Source organism: Petromyzon marinus, chromosome 58, assembly GCF_048934315.1.
Source record: "Petromyzon marinus isolate PM22_M1 ecotype Great Lakes invasive population chromosome 58, UKy_Petmar_22M1.pri1.0, whole genome shotgun sequence".
NCBI classification, from domain to species: Eukaryota; Metazoa; Chordata; class Hyperoartia; order Petromyzontiformes; family Petromyzontidae; genus Petromyzon; species Petromyzon marinus.
In genome coordinates, this window is record NC_133724.1 from 9,103,515 (window position 1) to 9,124,739 (window position 21,225).

Here is a 21,225-nt window from a genome sequence, read left to right on the forward strand (position 1 = left end):
TGCCTGGTATACAGGAGGTTGTAGGTTCTATACCGACCCTGATGCCTGCTGTATGCCTGGAGTTTGCGTGTTTCTCTCCCCGTGGCCGTGTGGATTTTTCTCCGGGTCCTCCGGGTTTTCCCTCATTCAGAATCAACATCACGCGTTTTTTTTTAGTATTTGGACTGCGATAGATTTCCACACGCCAAGCCACTTGAGCTATCGTTCGTGATAGCCAGGTTCTATTCTGAAAAAAGAGCTACATAGCTCAGTAGGCCTTGCCTGGTAAAATAAATTTTATTTGAAAAAAACTTTTTTAAAAACACGCTTTAATGAAAAGTACCCTACTAGTAAAGTCAGAACTCCACGACTCCAGGAAGTGGCCCTGAAGATTGCCACAACGTAAGGGGCCCGTGGTGATTTACAGCCAACGCCAGTTGAGCGTGAACAAATAGACCCAAGCCGAAACGTAACATATAAAAAATATTTTTAAAAATATATATTTTTTTATGATAGAATACAGTATGACATCAGTATACCAAGTTTGCAGTCTATACCACATTGGGAAGTGGGTTAAAATTGCGTTATAAGATTTGAGGATACAACAACAACAGAGTGAGTTAATATAAAGCGTGTAATACCAATGTTGTTTAGCAGTGTGGCGAGTGAGTAAATGGGTAAGTGGATGAGAAATTGATGGCCATGCAGTGTTCAGTGAGTGGCGAGCGGTCCTGCCGCCCTACGAACCCAGCGAGCCGAGTTCCATTCCAGCTCATGGCAACCAACACCGGTGACGATTATCCGAGCCGGTTCTGGGCCTCCCCTAGGTTCACCCAGCCTCAAATGAGTACCTGGTGCGGTGTGTACACGTCGCCACTAGGGGAGACAAAGGCGGTCGGGCGTGGTCCCTGGCCACCCACCCCGTTGTGTGTTCGTGCCGGCCTTCATAGGTGCTACTCGCCAACAGCATTTGACCATACTTCACCGATCCGGGTCATTGCAGGTTCGGTTGAAGGACGGAAAAAACCCTAGGATGCCCCAGCCACTGATGTTCGCCTGCTGTAATTAAACACCGCGAGGCGAGAGAGAGGGATGCGTGGATGAGACATTCCGGGGGGGTGGGTGGGCGGGCGTAGTGACCTCTTGTCAGCGGGCAATTGCAGGGGCTGCGCCTTTACCAACAATTTTTTTTTTTAAATCGTGAAACGGAGAATTGACATCGGAAGAGCCGGAACTTTTTTCTTCATACCGGCCCCTCAATTGGCTACAGCCGCGTTTCCGACGGAACCGTTGCGGGTGGGACTGGGACCACCCCCCCCCCGCCGCCTGGCCCTCCTTAAACACCGGAGACTCGGAACGCCCCGATTATTAATTTGTGTTTTTTTAGTGCAGCCGCTATATTGTTGTTGTTTATTGTAGATTAGCCATGGAACTCTCCGACATATTCTACGTCAAGGCCGAGTACATCGAGACAGTTGAGTCGATGAACGCGCCGCTCCCTCCCTCCGTTGTCGTTTACGGCTTTAGATTATTTTCGTTTGCGTCCAAGTCAACGGGGGCCTAGGGCGAGCTAGTCCCAGGGCCCCCCCCCCCCCCCCGCCCACACTAAACTCTTTAAATCGTCAAAATAAAAGAGAATCTTTAACGATGCAACATTTCGCCATCAACGCGTTAACTGATGCGCCGTTAATATACGAGCGACGTTAGTCCATGCGTATCTGTTTTGGAAGGATATTTGTGATGGTTTTATTTCGATGGGCTTGTGCCGGTGAACACCGTGGGGAGCGGTGGTGCAGCGGTTAGCGCTGCGCTGCGCTACGAACCCGGCGAGCCGAGTTCGATTCCCACTTGTGGTCAACACCAGTGATGAATACGTATCTTAATCGGTCCTGGGCCTCCCCTAGGTCGACTCCGCCTCAAATGAGTACCTGGTGCAGGTGTGGAAACATCGCTACTGGGGAGACAAAGGCGGCCGGGCGTGGTGCTGGCCACCCGGTCTAAGGCTATACGCGGGATCTTTGTGTGGGGAGCGGTGGTGCAGCGGTTAGCTGCTACGCTGCGCTACGAACCCGGCCACCCGAGTTCGATTCCCACTCGTGGTCAACACCAGTGATGAATACGTATCTTAATCGGTCCTGGGCCTCCCCTAGATCGACTCCGCCTCAAATGGGTACCTGGCGCAGTGTGTTAACATTGCCACTGGGGAGGCAAAGGCGGCCGGGCGTGGTGCTGGCCATTCACACAGCTGTACACCCACACAGTTTACGCCCTATTCTTGTACAGGGGACATTGTTTTCACTTCCATACGTTTATAAAGTGTCTTGTATATTTTAGTATTAGCGTCGATATTTAGAAGCGGCATGGTGTGACCAATAAGGTCTGAATTTGTCTTAATAAGTTAGGGCACTGATAAGGGGTTGACAGATGTGTGGGAGCCTCCCCACGCCGTGTCAGTCGCGACGGAGTGTTTGGCCATACTTCACCACGCTGGTCAGTGCTGGTTGACGGGACGCTGGAGCCAGGGCCCGTCCAGATGTCGCTCGCCTCTGCAATGTGATCGCGAATCGAACTTAGGTGGCCGGGTTCGTAGCGCAGCAGGATTCGCGTCCTTCGTTTAACCAGATGAGATGATCTTCTTTGGGTGTTTCGGTAAAGTCACGTAGAATGAGAATAAAATAATAAAATAAGACAATAAAATTCTCACGACGTTTCGGCCACAACACAAGTAGCCTTCTTCAGGTGAAAGAACTTAACTGTCGGGATGACAGAGCTTCAATTGAAGAGCTTCAATTGAAGCTCTGTCGTCCCGACAATTGAAGCTCTGTCGTCCCGACAGTTCTGTTCTTTCACCTGAAGAAGGCTACTTGTGTTGTGGCCGAAACGTCGTGAGAATTTTATTATTTCATTTTATTATTTTATTCTCATTCTACGTGACTTTACCAAAAGAACCAAAGAAGATGAATCCTTGCAGTCACGAAAGCTTTAAACCAGATGAGATGACATTGAGATTCATTGCATCAGGTGAGAACCATTGAGATGAATTATTCACATCAAGTACGCCGGTCAGTCTCTTCAAAATATTTCTGCTCAAGCAAGTGCGAGGTACCATTCATCTTCGTCGATTGCCCGTCGCCAGCGGGGTAAATTCCACATTGCCATGGCGGGGCCCAGTCCATTTCTCCTCGCGCTAACCCCCTTTCCCCGTTCTCTCTCGCCAGGCCTCGGGAAACAAAGTGAGTCGACAGTCCGTGCTGTGTGGGAGCCAGAATATAGTCCTGAATGGCAAGGTGAGTCTGTGGAGACTTCATCCAGCAGTGGATTGAGCTTGGCTGATTGTGGTGAATTCCACATCGGTCACACGCATAGCCCTGAAGCTAACGCTAATGGTACAACAGAAGAACTCGCACCAAGACGCACACTCATACCAGCACACGGCTTAGTCGCCTGTTGCCGAGGTTCAGGGTTCATATCCAGCAGCCGCCCTAGTTATTACCGCCGTAATACACCACGTGCCTTCTGTTCACAAGTGGACGTTAAAGAGTAGGCCGTTGTGCGCCGGTGTCAGGCTCCAGATTTGCCAAAGTACAAAATTACACCGCAGTGTATTCAGTGAATATTGTACACAGAAACCATCGTCCCCCCCCCCCAATGGTGGACTAATGCCCCAGGTCCCTCCTGCAAATGAGACTCAACCTCGTCTCTTGAAACAAAATAAACTTGAACGCTATTACAACAACACCCGCCATTCACCAATAATCGACGGGGACGCCACCACGGCGTCGAAGACTCACTGACAGGAGGTCATGGGAAAGACCCAGCAGGTGCCATGGGTTGACCGACTGAGATGACTGGCCCGATGCACCGCCTGTGCCCTCTACTGTGCCAGCTTGCTGTGTATTAGCCACCTGGTGCTCCGCTCGTTGTGAGCGTCGCTCCTCCGCCCTCCGTTGTTGTTGGAGGGCGACTGCCTCAAACTGCCCAGTAGCAGCATGCTTCACGAGCCTCCTCCACAGAGGCCAATATTGACACCGCTGGTACCAGTCTTCGGCAAGTCCACTCAGCTCCACATCCTCCTGTACCACATCAGTCCAACTCTTCTCCAACCCATGTCGTGCCCATTTAGCCCCCTCTATCCGGCCGAACAAAAGCTGCTTGGGCATGCGGTGGCTGGGCATGCGGGCTACATAACCCAGTGTATTCCACTGTAGTGTTATTGTGGAATACACTCTTAACACTTAAACGTTAGCAGTAACACTGCCACTCGTACTAACACTAGTACTGTTAGTAGCATGAGTATTAACACTCGCACTATCACCCAATAGCATCATAATGAGAAGATTATATTTGCCACCGATTAAAGCCCGTAAAGCTAAACAGTTTTTCTTCTCTTTCAAGGGGCGACTTGGCCCACAGACGACATTGAAGCGTTCCACAATTACAGATTTTAAAAAAAGCACGCAATAAGGATAGCAATTACGTCGTAAAATTACTTTCACACTAAAAATGTAGTGATTTGCAGAATGCAGATGGCTGAGAGACGAAACCGAGGCGGTTCCAAATTGTCTTCGAAATCTGGAAGCTATGAACAGCAGCGTTCACTGATTCTCAGAGAGGGTAGGGGGGCACTTTCGCCGATAAGACATCGTCAGTGTGAGGAGGGCTGCCACACATTTGAAACCATTGGGGCGTTTGTGACAGCAGCACGATGACGATGATGATGATGACGGTGGTGGGGTGTTTTCACTCTCTGTGTATTGTCGGTGACCGCCCATCAGGAGCCGCCAGTGGCCTCCGGGCCTTGCAAATGAGCAACATCGGATTAATAGATGTGAGCACTATGAGTCTACAACACTAGTACTATGCCCCTGACCGTGCATTGGTCTCCGCTGTCTCAGACGATCGTGATGAACGACTGCATCATCCGCGGCGACCTGGCGAACGTGCGCGTCGGGCGACATTGCGTCATCAAGAGCCGCAGCGTCATCCGCCCGCCGTTCAAGAAGTTCAGCAAGGGGTGACTCGCTCACTTCTCACGCCATCGCCACCGTCGTTGTCGTCGTCATCGTCATTACCATCGTGGTTACCGTCATCATCACCGCCGTCATCGTCATTACCAGCGTGATTGCCGTCATCACCACCATCACCGCCGTCATCGTCATTACCAGCGTGATCACCGTCACCCCCACCGCCATCATCACCCCCGTCATTGTCATTACCATTGTGGTTAGCATCACCCCCACCATCGTCACCATCGTCACCACCATCACCACCGCCATCGTGATTACCGTCGCCACCATTATCATCACCACCATCACCACCGTTATCGTCATTACCATAATGGTTACCGTCACCACCATCACCGCCATCATGATTGCCATCGTCACCATCGTCACCACCGTCATCGTGATTACCGTCGCCACCATTATCATCACCACCATCACCACCGTCATCGTCATTACCATAATGGTTACCGTCACCACCATCACCGCCATCATGATTGCCATCGTCACCATCGTCACCACCGTCATCGTGATTACCGTCGCCACCATTATCATCACCACCATCACCACCGTCATTGTCATTACCATAATGGTTACCGTCGCCACCATCACCGCCGTCATGATTACCATCACCACCACCACCATCGTCACCACAGTCACCACCGTCATCGTGATTATCGTCACCACCATTATCATCGCCACCATCACCACCGTCATTACAATCATGATTACCATCATCGCCACCATCACCACCGTCATTACAATCATGATTACCATCATCGCAATCACCAACGTCATTGGAATCATGATTACCTTCACCACCTTCACCACAGTCATCATTACCATTATCATCACCACCATCACCACTGTCATCGTCATTACCATCATGATACCATCACCACCACCATCATCGTCATTACCATCATGATTACCATCACCACCACGATCATCATAGTTACCATCAATAGTATTGCCACCATCACCACCGTCATCATTACCATCATGGTTACCGTCAACACTACCATCACCACCGTCATCATGTACCATCACCACCATTATCGCCACCATCACCAGCGTCATTGTCATTACCATCATGGTTACCATCACCACCACTGTCATCATCACCGCCACCTTCATCATCATCACCACCATCATCACCATCATCATTAGCATCATAATTACCACCATCATCACCACCGTCATCATGATTACATTCACCACCATTATCGCCACCATCACCAGCGTCATTGTCATTACCATCTCGGTTACCATCACCACCACCATCATCATCACCACCGTCATCATTAGCATCACGATTACCGTCACGACCATCATCACCATAATCAACGGGTGAGACCTGCACACTACACACATCGTCGTCGTCATTATCACCACCAACACCATCAAGGAGTGAGATTCACACATACTAAACACATCAACACCACGATCATCATTGTCGTAATTACCATAATCATTACCATCACCATCATCCACGGGTGAGACACATTACACATCATTACTACCACCATCATCACCACCACCATCATCATCATCATCGCATCACAGGGAGATCGTTGTCTGTAAGTGTAGAGCGTATACATGTACATCTAGCATCTAGCGTCTGTGTGTGCGAGCGCTGCGCTACGAACCCGGCGACCCGAGTTTGATTCCCGCTCACGGTCAACACCAGCGACAATTATCTGAATCGGCCCTGGGCCTCCCCGCATGCCGTGCCGGCCTTTACGGGTGCTACTTGCTCGCAGAACTTGCCCCAACAGTCTGTCAAGGCTACACAGGAGGGGGGGGGGGGCGGGTGGTACCATTGCCTTTGTGCGCTCCTCAGGGTCGCGTTCTTCCCTCTGCACATCGGGGACCACGTGTTCATAGAGGAGGACTGTGTCGTCAGCGCCGCGCAGATCGGATCGTACGTCCACATCGGCAAGAACTGCGTCATCGTGAGTGCTCGCACCCTCCACACGGCGACGACGACGCGGGACCGGTCCGCGGGTTAAACCCGAGGGATGGATGATCGGCGGCGGGCCAGCCCCGAAGCGGTTTTGAGCCTTTTGGAGGGCTCCACGTCTCGCAGGCGTAGAGGGAAGGGAGGGGCAGGCACGACTGTGGCCGGGGAAAAGATTCCGGTTGCTTTGCATTGGAGCGACCGGCCCAGGTAGCTTCCGCACATCAGCGTTACGCGTCTGATGAAAAGATAATGCCGCTGCGACTGATTGGAAGCAAAACCTCGGCTGCTGAACCGGGTCCGGCCGTAAAAACACACTGCCCAAGTGCGGAAAACTCCTCCACTCACCGGACAACTGCCCTACTCTCTCCGAAGAGAAAGATCCCCTGTGTAAGTAACCTTTAACAGACCGTAGAGGCGAGTGCCGTTTGCGGGTAGCAGCACCTGTGAAGGCCGGTACTGTGGCACATGAGGGGGGGGGGGGTGACCAGCACCACACCCGGATGCCTTCATCACCCAAGTGGCGATGTTTACTACACACCGCACCGGGTACACTCACTCGCACACACGCACACACACACACACACACGTACCTCACACACACACACGTACTCACACACACGTACTCTCACACACACACACGTACTCTCACACACACACGTACTCTCACACACACACACAACAACAACATCCGCCATTCGCCACTAAGTGGCGGTGACGTCACCACGACGCTTGTGCCAGGCCATGTGCACCTTGAGGCCACGTGAAGTGTCGAACGCCCGCTGGCAGGTCACGGGGCAGACCCAGGTGCCACGGGTCGACTGACTGAGATGACTGGCTGATGCACCACCTGTGCCCCCTACTGTGACAACCTGCTGTGCTTCAGCCACCCGGCGCTCCGCTCGTTGTTGTGAGCGTCGCTCTTCCGCCCTCCGTTGTTGTTGGAGGGCGACTGCCTCCAACTGTCCAGTAGCGTCTTTCACGAGCCTCCTCCACAGAGGCCGATCTTGACACCGCTGGTACCAGTCATTGGCAAGTCCACTCAGCTCCACGTCCTCCTGTACCACGTCACTCCATCTCTTCTTTGGCCGTGCCGCGCCCGTTTAGCCCCCTCGATCTGGCCGAACAAAAGCTGTTTCGGCATGCGGTGGCTGGGCATGCGGGCTACATGACCCAGCCAACGCAGCCTTGCCTGCCGGGGGAGCTCACCTGCCGGAGGAGCTCACCGATGGGACCATGCCCAGATCTTTAAAGGATTTGTGAGCTCCTCACACAATCCAGCCTGGTTAAACCCAGGATGGATCGTAGGCAGGCCAGCCTAAATGCTTCTAACCGGTGAAGATGTTCCATTAGGGGGGTCCACGTTTCGCAAGCGTAGAGAAGGGAGGGAATGACTGTGGCAGAGAAGACCTGAAGCTTAGTGCGGAGCGACAGACCAGGTAGCTTCCACACAGCGTTACGCAACCGATGAAAAGATATTGGCGCTCGACTGATTCTGAGTGAGACCTCTGCTGTTAAACTGGAGCCGGTTATAAGCACACACACACACACGTACTTTCACACACACACGTACTCTCACACACACACACATGTACTCTTACACACACACGTACTCTCATACACACACACACGTACTCACACACACAAACACACGTACTCTCACACACACGTACTCTCACATACACACACGTACTCTCTCACACACACACGTACTCTCACACACGTACTCTCACACACACACGTACTCTCACACACACACGTACTCTCACACACACACACGTACTCTCATACACGTACTCTCACACACGTACTCTCACACACACACACGTACTCTCACACACACACGCACATGTACTCTCACACACACACACATGTACTCTCACACACACACACACACGTACTCTCACACACACACACGTACTCTCACACACACACACACGTACTCTCACACACACACACGTACTCTCACACACACACACACACGTACTCTCACACACACGTACTCTCTCACACACACACGTACTCTCACACACACACACGTACTCTCACACACACACGTACTCTCACACACGTACTCTCACACACACACGTACTCTCACACACACACACACGTACTCTCACACACACACGTACTCTCACACACACACACACGTACTCTCACACACACACACACACGTACTCTCACACACACACACACACGCGTACCCTCACACACACGTACTCTCTCACACACACACGTACTCTCACACATGTACTCTCACACACACACACACGTACTCTCACACACACACGTACTCTCACACACACACACGTACTCTCACACTGCAGACCAGGGAGCGAAAGGCACACCCGAGCCTGGAACCGAACCCGGGCGCCGCTCGCTGTGAGGCACGCTGTGAGGCACGCTGTGGGCTCACTGTGAGCTTGCTGTGAGCTCGCTGTAAGCTCGCTGTGGGCTCGCTGTGAGGCTCGCTGCGAGCTCGCTGTGAGCTCACTGTGGGCTCGCTGTGAGCTTGCTGTGGGCTCGCTGTGGGCTCGCTTTGAGGCTCGCTGTGAGCTCGCTGTGAGCTCGCTGTGGGCTCGCTGTGAGCTCGCTGTGGGCTCGCTGTGAGGCTCGCTGTGGGCTCGCTGTGAGCTTGCTGTGAGGCTCGCTGTGAGGCACGCTGTGAGCTCGCTGTGAGCTCGCCGTGGGCTCGCTGTGAGGCACGCTGTGAGCTCGCTGTGGGCTCGCTGTGGGCTCGCTGTGAGGCACGCTGTGGGCTCGCTGTGGGCTCGCTGTGAGGCACGCTGTGAGCTCGCTGTGAGCTCGCTGTGAGCTCGCTGTGGGCTCGCTGTGGGCTCGCTGTGGGCTCGCTGTGAGGCACGCTGTGAGCTCGCTGTGAGCTCGCTGTGGGCTCGCTGTGAGCTCGCTGTGGGGCACGCTGTGGGGCACGCTGTGAGCTCGCTGTGAGCTCGCTGTGAGCTTGCTGTGAGGCACGCTGTGGGCTCGCTGTGAGGCACGCTGTGAGCTCGCTGTGGGGCACGCTGTGAGCTCGCTGTGAGCTCGCTGTGGGCTCGCTGTGAGCTCGCTGTGGGGCACGCTGTGAGCTCGCTGTGAGCTCGCTGTGGGCTCGCTGTGAGCTCGCTGTGGGGCACGCTGTGAGCTCGCTGTGAGCTCGCTGTGAGCTCGCTGTGGGGCACGCTGTGAGCTCGCTATGAGCTCGCTGTGGGCTCGCTGTGAGCTCGCTTGTGCCAGGCCATGTGCACCTTGAGGCCACGTGAAGTGTCGAACGCCCGCTGGCAGGTCACGGGGCAGACCCAGGTGCCACGGGTCGACTGACTGAGATGACTGGCTGATGCACCACCTGTGCCCCCTACTGTGACAACCTGCTGTGCTTCAGCCACCCGGCGCTCCGCTCGTTGTTGTGAGCGTCGCTCTTCCGCCCTCCGTTGTTGTTGGAGGGCGACTGCCTCCAACTGTCCAGTAGCGTCTTTCACGAGCCTCCTCCACAGAGGCCGATCTTGACACCGCTGGTACCAGTCATTGGCAAGTCCACTCAGCTCCACGTCCTCCTGTACCACGTCACTCCATCTCTTCTTTGGCCGTGCCGCGCCCGTTTAGCCCCCTCGATCTGGCCGAACAAAAGCTGTTTCGGCATGCGGTGGCTGGGCATGCGGGCTACATGACCCAGCCAACGCAGCCTTGCCTGCCGGGGGAGCTCACCTGCCGGAGGAGCTCACCGATGGGACCATGCCCAGATCTTTAAAGGATTTGTGAGCTCCTCACACAATCCAGCCTGGTTAAACCCAGGATGGATCGTAGGCAGGCCAGCCTAAATGCTTCTAACCGGTGAAGATGTTCCATTAGGGGGGTCCACGTTTCGCAAGCGTAGAGAAGGGAGGGAATGACTGTGGCAGAGAAGACCTGAAGCTTAGTGCGGAGCGACAGACCAGGTAGCTTCCACACAGCGTTACGCAACCGATGAAAAGATATTGGCGCTCGACTGATTCTGAGTGAGACCTCTGCTGTTAAACTGGAGCCGGTTATAAGCACACACACACACACGTACTTTCACACACACACGTACTCTCACACACACACACATGTACTCTTACACACACACGTACTCTCATACACACACACACGTACTCACACACACAAACACACGTACTCTCACACACACGTACTCTCACACACACACACGTACTCTCTCACACACACACGTACTCTCACACACGTACTCTCACACACACACGTACTCTCACACACACACGTACTCTCACACACACACACGTACTCTCATACACGTACTCTCACACACGTACTCTCACACACACACATGTACTCTCACACACACACGCACATGTACTCTCACACACACACACATGTACTCTCACACACACACACACACGTACTCTCACACACACACACGTACTCTCACACACACACACACGTACTCTCACACACACACACGTACTCTCACACACACACACACACGTACTCTCACACACACGTACTCTCTCACACACACACGTACTCTCACACACACACACGTACTCTCACACACACACGTACTCTCACACACGTACTCTCACACACACACGTACTCTCACACACACACACACGTACTCTCACACACACACGTACTCTCACACACACACACACGTACTCTCACACACACACACACACGTACTCTCACACACACACACACACGCGTACCCTCACACACACGTACTCTCTCACACACACACGTACTCTCACACATGTACTCTCACACACACACACACGTACTCTCACACACACACGTACTCTCACACACACACACGTACTCTCACACTGCAGACCAGGGAGCGAAAGGCACACCCGAGCCTGGAACCGAACCCGGGCGCCGCTCGCTGTGAGGCACGCTGTGAGGCACGCTGTGGGCTCACTGTGAGCTTGCTGTGAGCTCGCTGTAAGCTCGCTGTGGGCTCGCTGTGAGGCTCGCTGCGAGCTCGCTGTGAGCTCACTGTGGGCTCGCTGTGAGCTTGCTGTGGGCTCGCTGTGGGCTCGCTTTGAGGCTCGCTGTGAGCTCGCTGTGAGCTCGCTGTGGGCTCGCTGTGAGCTCGCTGTGGGCTCGCTGTGAGGCTCGCTGTGGGCTCGCTGTGAGCTTGCTGTGAGGCTCGCTGTGAGGCACGCTGTGAGCTCGCTGTGAGCTCGCCGTGGGCTCGCTGTGAGGCACGCTGTGAGCTCGCTGTGGGCTCGCTGTGGGCTCGCTGTGAGGCACGCTGTGGGCTCGCTGTGGGCTCGCTGTGAGGCACGCTGTGAGCTCGCTGTGAGCTCGCTGTGAGCTCGCTGTGGGCTCGCTGTGGGCTCGCTGTGGGCTCGCTGTGAGGCACGCTGTGAGCTCGCTGTGAGCTCGCTGTGGGCTCGCTGTGAGCTCGCTGTGGGGCACGCTGTGGGGCACGCTGTGAGCTCGCTGTGAGCTTGCTGTGAGCTTGCTGTGAGGCACGCTGTGGGCTCGCTGTGAGGCACGCTGTGAGCTCGCTGTGGGGCACGCTGTGAGCTCGCTGTGAGCTCGCTGTGGGCTCGCTGTGAGCTCGCTGTGGGGCACGCTGTGAGCTCGCTGTGAGCTCGCTGTGGGCTCGCTGTGAGCTCGCTGTGGGGCACGCTGTGAGCTCGCTGTGAGCTCGCTGTGAGCTCGCTGTGAGCTCGCTGTGGGGCACGCTGTGAGCTCGCTATGAGCTCGCTGTGGGCTCGCTGTGAGCTCGCTGTGGGGCACGCTGTGAGCTCGCTGTGGGCTCGCTGTGAGGCTCGCTGTGAGGCACGCTGTGGGCTCGCTGTGAGGCATGCTATGAGCTCGCTGTGGGCTCGCTGTGAGGCTCGCTGTGGGCTCGCTGTGAGGCTCGCTGTGAGGCACGCTGTGAGCTCGCTGTGGGCTCGCTGTGAGGCACGCTGTGAGCTCGCTGTGGGCTCGCTGTGAGGCTCGCTGTGAGGCACGCTGTGGGCTCGCTGTGGGCTCGCTGTGGGGCACGCTGTGGGCTCGCTGTGAGCTCGCTGTGGGCTCGCTGTGAGGCACGCTGTAAGCTCGCTGTGGGCTCGCTGTGAGCTCGCTGTGGGCTCGCTGTGAGGCACGCTGTGAGCTCGCTGTGGGCTCGCTGTGGGGCACGCTGTGGGCTCGCTGTGAGGCTCGCTGTGAGGCACGGCTGTTGCCGGTGTGTGACGCCACCGCGCGCGACCGTGTGCGGTGCAGGGCAGGCGCTGCGTGCTCAAGGACTGCTGCCGCATCGAGGATGGGACGGTGCTGCCTCCGGAAACGGTGGTGCCTCCCTTCACCAGTTTCTCCGGCTCCCCCGGTGAGTGCGGGCACGCGTCTTGGCCTTCTTTCGCGCAGCCGATGCAATCTCTTAAGCTGTAAAATTAAAACGACCCGAAACTATCTTTTTTATTTTACCGGTGTAAAGAGCCGAAAACAACAGACCACACTCGCCTGACGCGGTGCGCGCGCAAACGGAAGGTCGGCAATTGCGTCAGGGCCTCTGATCGTTGCAGAGAGGCCTTAAACGAAGATTGGGCTAGGGCCGGAGAGTTGAACCGATTGGACGAGAAATCCGAGCGTAAAAGGCGGGGAAGCGATGGTTGATTCAGCTATCAAATGAGTACCTGGTGCGACGTGTAAACATCGCCACTCGGGAGACGAAGGCAGCCAGGCGTGGTGCTGGCCACCCACCCACCCCCTCGTGTGTTTCAGTGCCGGCCTTCATCGGTGCTGCTCGCTAACAGCACTTGCCCCAAAGAAATGTGAAGTCTATACGGGGGATCTTTGTCTTTGAATCAGGACTGTGCACCGGGGAGCTACCTGAATGCACACAAGACCTGATGATGGACGTGACCAAGAGCTACTACCAGAGGTTTCTGCCCATCTCACAGGTCAACTGAGAAAAGGTGAATGTCGCCCTCGTCGTCGTCATTGTCGTCATTGTCGTCATCGTTTGCTCATCATCACCGTCGTTGTTGTCTTCATCGTCGTCATTGTCGGCTCATCATCACCGTCATCATCACCGTCATCATCGTCATCATCATTGTCGTCATCGTCATCATCATCATCGTCATCATCATGGTCATTGTCGGCTCATCATCGTCGTCGTCATTGTCATCATCATCGTCCTTGTCGGCTCGTCATCGTCATCGTCATCATTGTCGGCTCATCATCACTGCCGGCTCATCATCACCGCCGTCATCGTCATCATTACCGTCAGCTTTAGCATCGGTTTCAACAGCAACTGCAGCAGTAACTGCAACGTTGTCAACATCATCTCCATCTCATCGTGGCTAACATCATCATCACCACATAAGCGGTGGCATCAACAGCGGTCATCGCACAAGCAGCAGAGTCATCATTCGCAGCAGTGATAGTAGCAACAGTGACAACATCATCAGCAGCATTTCCATAATCGGCAGCAGCAGCAGCCACATAATTCACCTTCAGTGGCATTACCATCATAATCACCAACATCATCGGCAGTAGCAACAACATCTTCACCATCAGTTAATGCAACATCATCACTGGCATCATCATCATCACACTTTTGTTGATGTTGTTAGTTGTAGTTTACATAGTGATATCTTTGAGAGGACCCCTTTTGCCAGCATCAAAAATGATGAAAAATAAGAATACGTGTTTACCCTTTCTGCCAATAAAACAGCAGATGTGTTAAGATATTCAAACACCAAATCAATACAAACAATGTTTGCATGTTCCCCACAAGTACAGTCCTTGCAAAACATTTCTATTTGGTGTTTGAACATTTTAACACAATCGTGTTTTAGTGCCAGAAAGGGTCAACACGTATTCTTATTTTTCAAACGTGCTCTGATAATATATGGTGCATTGTCTTTGAAACTGATGGGCCTACACCAGAGACGGCAACCTTCCTCATGGCTCAGTCTCACCAGTGTTAGACCAGAGAACAACTCCAAAAGGGGAACAGCAACAAAGACAAATACCAAAGCATCAATAGCTCGGGTTGAGCAACTTTATCTATGGCGGGGGGGGGAGGGGGGACCCTTTTTGCGAGCATCAAAAATGATGACGTAAGAACAGCGGCTTCCTATTTCTCCCAGTCGGCGTCTGTTTGGCGTTAGAACATGTTAACACTCGTGTTGCTTTTGCCAGGAAGGATAAAAGCCTGTTCCTTATTTACATACAGTGATGTTGGTAAGAATGATCTCGATGCAGCCGCTGCATGAGCTTCTGATGCAGCTGATGATGATGATGATGTCAACTTTTAGCAAATTTTAATATTTTGTCCGTTTTTGTTTTGCAGGAACTTGGACTGTTGTTAGCCTTTTTGTTACGTTCAACTCGAAGAGAATATCCCCGCGTGAAATGGTCGCAAGAGTCAACTCTCGATTATCATTTGGCGCGTTGGTGGGGGGGGGGCGTTGGCGGGGGGGGGGGTAATAGTGGCACGGCTCAAACATAAGCCACAGATAATGCAAAATGCATGTAAATGACGATATGAAGCATATTCATATTGATTAGCTATGGTGGAGCTGTGGGGGGGGGGGGGCAGACTGTGACCACGTCTGTTTGTATTGCTTCTATAAAGTAGCTGTTGGATTACTTTGCCAGCATGACCCCCCCCCCGACGAGCAAGGAGTGGCGAGCAATCGGTTCAATTGCCGTCGAGTTAGCGGTCACGTGGCCCCACCGCCTGTCGTTGACCGTCTACGAGTGAGGAGCGGAGCTACTGAAACTGGTTTCCTTAACCGACGTGGTCGTGATCACATGTCCACCGACTGCCTCTGACCATCCACCGGTGAGGAGCGGAGCTACTGAAACTGGTTTCCTTTACCGACGTGGTCGTGATCACATGTCCACCGACTGCCTATGACCATCCACCGGGGAGGAGCGGAGCTACTGAAACTGGTTTCCTTTACCGACGTGGTCGTGATCACATGTCCACCGACTGCCTCTGACCATCCACCGGGGAGGAGCCGAGCTACTGAAACTGGTTTCCTTGCGGTTGCGTGACAACTCGAGTTGTCGAGGAACCCCCGACGAGTGAGGAGCGGCGAATGATTAAACCGGCTCGCGCTTAAAGGCGTTTTTATTTATTTTTGTTCGCAACATTTCACCCACAACCCGGACAACGACGAGAACAACAACAACAACAAAAATTCGCCCAGTCGAGAGTTCACTTGCGGAGAGACGCACTGCTCCTGCCAGCGGGAATGTGGAATTTCCAAAGTTCTTTAACGATTCACCGTTGACTCGTTCAACGAATTGTCACGGTTCGCGGTTCCCGATTGGCAACCTCATCGGCAACGCCATCGTCGCCATCGCTGGCAGCATCATCATCATCATCGTACGCTTAGTGACGTCGACGGTTGTAGATTATGTTGATTGATGGTAATTATGCATGTTTGTTGAACTTCTTTCGCACCTTACGTAGCCAAGCGTGCTAATCGGAGGTGCGGGGGTAGGACAACAAACTACGGGTCTCCGTGTGAGTCTATGGGTCTTTGTGCGAGTCTGTGGGTCTCTGTGTGAATCTATGGGTCTTTGTGTGAGTCTGTGGGTCTCTGTGCGAGTCTGTGGGTCTCCGTGTGAGTCTGTGGTTCTCTGTGCGAGTCTGTGGGTCTCCGTGTGAGTCTATGGGTCTTTGTGCGAGTCTGTGGGTCTCTGTGTGAGTCCTATGGGTCTCTGTGTGAGTAGTCTATGGGTCTCTGTGTGAGTAGTCTATGGGTCTCTGTGTGAGTAGTCTATGGGTCTCTGTGTGAGTAGTCTATGGGTCTCTGTGTGAATAGTCTATGGGTCTCTGTGTGAGTAGTCTATGGGTCTCTGTGTGAGTAGTCTATGGGTCTCTGTGTGAGTAGTCTATGGGTCTCTGTGTGAGTAGTCTATGGGTCTCTGTGTGAGTAGTCTATGGGTCTCTGTGTGAGTAGTCTGTGGGTCTCTGTGTGAGTAGTCTATGGGTCTCTGTGTGAGTAGTCTATGGGTCTCTGTGTGAGTAGTCTATGGGTCTCTGTGTGAGTAGTCTATGGGTCTCTGTGTGTAGTCTATGGGTCTCTGTGTGTAGTCTATGGGTCTCTGTGTGAGCCCTATGGGTCTCTGTGTGAGTAGTCTATGGGTCTCTGTGTGAGTAGTCTATGGATCTCTGTGTGAGTAGTCTATGGGTCTCTGTGTGAGTAGTCTATGGGTCTCTGTGTGAGTAGTCTATGGGTCTCTGTGTGAGTAGTCTATGGGTCTCTGTGTGTAGTCTATGGGTCTCTGTGTGAGCCCTATGGGTCTCTGTGTGAGTAGTCTATGGGTCTCTGTGTGAGTAGTCTATGGATCTCTGTGTGAGTAGTCTATGGGTCTCTGTGTGAGTAGTCTATGGGTCTCTGTGTGAGTAGTCTATGGGTATCTGTGTGAGTAGTCTATGGGTCTCTGTGTGAGTAGTCTATGGGTCTCTGTGTGAGTAGTCTATGGGTCTCTGTGTGAGTAGTCTATGGGTCTCTGTGTGAGTAGTCTATGGGTCTCTGTGTGAGTAGTCTATGGGTCTCTGTGTGAGTAGTCTATGGGTCTCTGTGTGAGTAGTCTGTGGGTCTCTGTGTGAGTAGTCTGTGGGTCTCTGTGTGAGTAGTCTGTGGGTCTCTGTGTGAGTAGTCTGTGGGTCTCTGTGTGAGTAGTCTATGGGTCTCTGTGTGAGTAGTCTATGGGTCTCTGTGTGAGTAGTCTATGGGTCTCTGTGTGAGTAGTCTATGGGTCTCTGTGTGAGTAGTCTATGGGTCTCTGTGTGAGTAGTCTATGGGTCTCTGTGTGAGTAGTCTATGGGTCTCTGTGTGAGTAGTCTATGGGTATCTGTGTGAGTAGTGTATGGGTCTCTGTGTGAGTAGTCTATGGGTCTCTGTGTGAGTAGTCTATGGGTCTCTGTGTGAGTAGTCTATGGGTCTCTGTGTGAGTAGTCTATGGGTCTCTGTGTGAGTAGTCTGTGGGTCTCTGTGTGAGTAGTCTGTGGGTCTCTGTGTGAGTAGTCTGTGGGTCTCTGTGTGAGTAGTCTATGGGTCTCTGTGTGAGTAGTCTATGGGTCTCTGTGTGAGTAGTCTATGGGTCTCTGTGTGAGTAGTCTATGGGTCTCTGTGTGAGTAGTCTATGGGTCTCTGTGTGAGTAGTCTATGGGTCTCTGTGTGAGTAGTCTATGGGTCTCTGTGTGAGTAGTCTATGGGTCTCTGTGTGAGTAGTCTATGGGTCTCTGTGTGAGTAGTCTGGGTCTCTGTGTGAGTAGTCTATGGGTCTCTGTGTGAGTAGTCTATGGGTCTCTGTGTGAGTAGTCTATGGGTCTCTGTGAGTGTATTAGCTTGCTGCAGTTGTAACCCATCTGATCACTCTCCTTGCTTGGCTTCCGATATCCGACGAGATCGGACGAACGGAACGAGCGAGTGCGTGACTGTCCAGCAGCGAGGAGTTATGATGCAGCTACTTATGATGATGATAACGATGATGCTGGTGGTAAAGATGTCGATTCTAACTTTTGACCAATATCGAGGCTTTCTCGTTTTCAGCCCTGTCTTCTGTACCGTTCCCCCTCCGTTTCCCCGTCTCCTTTTGTCCAAGTTGCGGCCGCTCTTCGCGACGTTACGGCAGGGTGCGGCGACCGGCAGCACGGAGATTTTTTTTGCGTCCACCGTAGGCGATCGATTCCGCACACTGTCAGTGGAGCCGTGGGTAGCGTCGACCACGTGCCCCGCGAACACGAAGACGACCGCCGCTGCCGATTTGCTGTACAAGCCACAAATCTGGCTGCCGCCTGATGACGCCGGTTGTAATTACTGGCGAAACGTTGTACTCGGATTGTAAATGTTGTGGCTTTGCTCTCCAACACACCCGTGGCGATGTACTCGTAACGGATTGGCATGTTTTGTTTACGTGACAAACCTCACTAAATGGGTGGTGGCGGGTTTAACGACGTAACTTACGCGCTCTAACTAAAAACAACTGTATTATGGGAGAAACCGTCACGATTAAACGCGCCAACGGAATCGGATGTTCGGGATCTTGCCTCTCATCTCGCACGGTGCACCACACGAGTCACCTGGGTTTGAGTTTTATCGACGGCGACGTCGTTATCATTTGCGCCAAACCGCGTCTCCCAATCGCTGAGGAACCTCCGGCCGAGCTGGAAGGCAGCAGCAGCAGACAGGCGGTGAAAAAGAGCTTCATAGCTCATCGGACTCCTCCAGTATAAATAAATATTCGTATTCTGAGTCGGCGCTACCAACAGTTGCCCAAGATCTGCAGTCCTCCGTCTTTATTCGGGAGTGTGCGCGTCTTATCTCTCCCCGTGGCCGCGTGCATTGTTTTCTCCGGATCCTCCGGTTTCTCCCACTGCGTTTAAAAACGTCGCCCATGGTCAGCTTATTGAGCTGCCATGAATGTCCGCCTGACGACGAGAAGCCGCCACTTCGTTGAGCTGTCGTTTGTGATGGCCAAGTCGCTTTTGAAAAGAAGCGAAACAGCTCCGTGGGCTTTACCTGGTAAAATAAAAAAAAAACAGTTGCGCCATTTAAACGTATGGCCTTTTTGCCAGGATCGGAGTGGGAACAAGAATAGGTTTGACCCTTTCTGGCAACAAAACAGGAGGATTTGAGATGTTCAAACACCAAATAGGAACCTCGCGGTTAATGCGAACTTGATTCCTTGCAAAAGGTGTCTATTTGTTGTTTAAACATCTTAACGCCTGTTTTTTTTGCCAGAAATGGTAAAAGCTACGATTAGTTATTCATATTATTGGTTCTTTCGGTAAAGTCACGTAGAAGGGAAACAAAATAATAAAAATATAAAACAATACAATTATTGTATTGTTTCCCTTCTACGTGACTTTACCGAAAGAACCAAGAATACGAATCCCTGCAGTCACGAAAGCTTTAAATCAAAATTTAGTTATTCATAGTTATGCGATTTTTCACCCTTCCGATACTTTGCACGCCTATTGTCTTTTGTTGCTGTTACCTTCTGACCCCGTGCCCCTACTGGAGAGCTTCACAGATCATCGGATTTATCCTGCAGTACAAATAAACATTCTGATTAAGACGTTTTCGGTCAATTAACGAGGTGTGGTGAAACCCGAGCACCGGGAGAAACCCCACGCCTTGCACAAGAGGGGAGGGGGAAACACTCTATCCCCCTTCAAGGTGGAACAGATGGAGATTAGTCCACATTTTTTTTCCGTACCGCGTTCATGCTGGGCCAGGGTACCTACGACTCCTCGACTTCCACGGCGAAGGGAGTTTCGCAACAACATCCCTGCGTGATCCACCAACCCCTCGCTGCTTGCCTCCGCAGTGCTGGGTCACAGGGCAGCCACGCACATAGACACCACTGCTCATGAGGTATTGCGTGATAAATTTCGATTTAAAGCTTTCGTGACTGCAAGGATTCATCTTCTTTGGTTCTTTCGGTAAAGTCACGTAGAGTGAGAAGAAAATAATAAAATAAAATTTGACAATAAAATTCTCACGACGTTTCGGCCACAACACAAGTAGCCTTCTTCAGGTGAAGGAACAAAACTGTCGGGACAACAGTGTTACTTTGGTTCTTCGGTAAAGTCACGTAGAATGAGAATAAAATAATGAAATAAAATAAATAATTTCATTGAAGCTCTGTCGTCCCGACAGTTTTGTTCCTTCACCTGAAGAAGGCTACTTGTGTTGTGGCCGAAAGGTCGTGAGAATTTTATTGTCTTATTTTTTTATGATTTTATTCTCATTCTACGTGACTTTACCGAAAGAACCAAAGAAGATGTATTGCGTGATGTTTGTTACGTTACATTTTTTTGTATACATTCAAATATCGGCAAGTTATTTATTCGATTAATATACAAAAACGAACTTACTGTCCTTCGTTATCGACAACATTCAATATTTGTCATGAATTAAAACTACTGTATTACATTTGTTGCACATTAGAATGACTACAGGGATTCCTCTACTTATGATCATTCGACTTATAAATTTCCAGAGATACGAACAAACATGTCCGCATGTCCAGTTGCCTGTTCGGACCGAGAGTCGTAAGATTAACCGCCACGGATGTGATGGCATCTACAACATCTGCAGAACGTGAAGAACCAGTGGCATCTACATCTATAGAACGTGAAGAACCAGTGGCATCTACATCTGCAGAACGTGAAGAACCAGTGGCATCTACATCTGCAGAACGTGAAGAACCAGTGGCATCTACACCTGCAGAACGTGAAGAACCAGTGGCATCTACACCTGCAGAACGTGAAGAACCAGTGGCATCTACGTCTGCAGAACGTGAAGAACCAGTGGCATCTACA

The 21,225-nt window shown here is 52.2% G+C and overlaps 1 protein-coding gene across 1 annotated transcript; it reads left to right on the plus strand.

The window, feature by feature from the left end:
- The first annotated feature begins 1,256 nt into the window (after positions 1-1,256).
- DCTN5 (dynactin subunit 5) lies at positions 1,257-19,974 on the plus strand. The gene is made up of 7 exons (XM_032976223.2): positions 1,257-1,453; positions 3,198-3,266; positions 4,875-4,993; positions 6,823-6,934; positions 13,152-13,254; positions 13,737-13,843; positions 15,226-19,974. The coding sequence occupies exons 1-6, from the start codon at positions 1,406-1,408 to the stop codon at positions 13,835-13,837; spliced, it is 552 nt and encodes a 183-aa protein (XP_032832114.1). The 5' UTR covers positions 1,257-1,405; the 3' UTR covers positions 13,838-13,843; positions 15,226-19,974.
- The last annotated feature ends 1,251 nt before the right edge of the window (positions 19,975-21,225 follow it).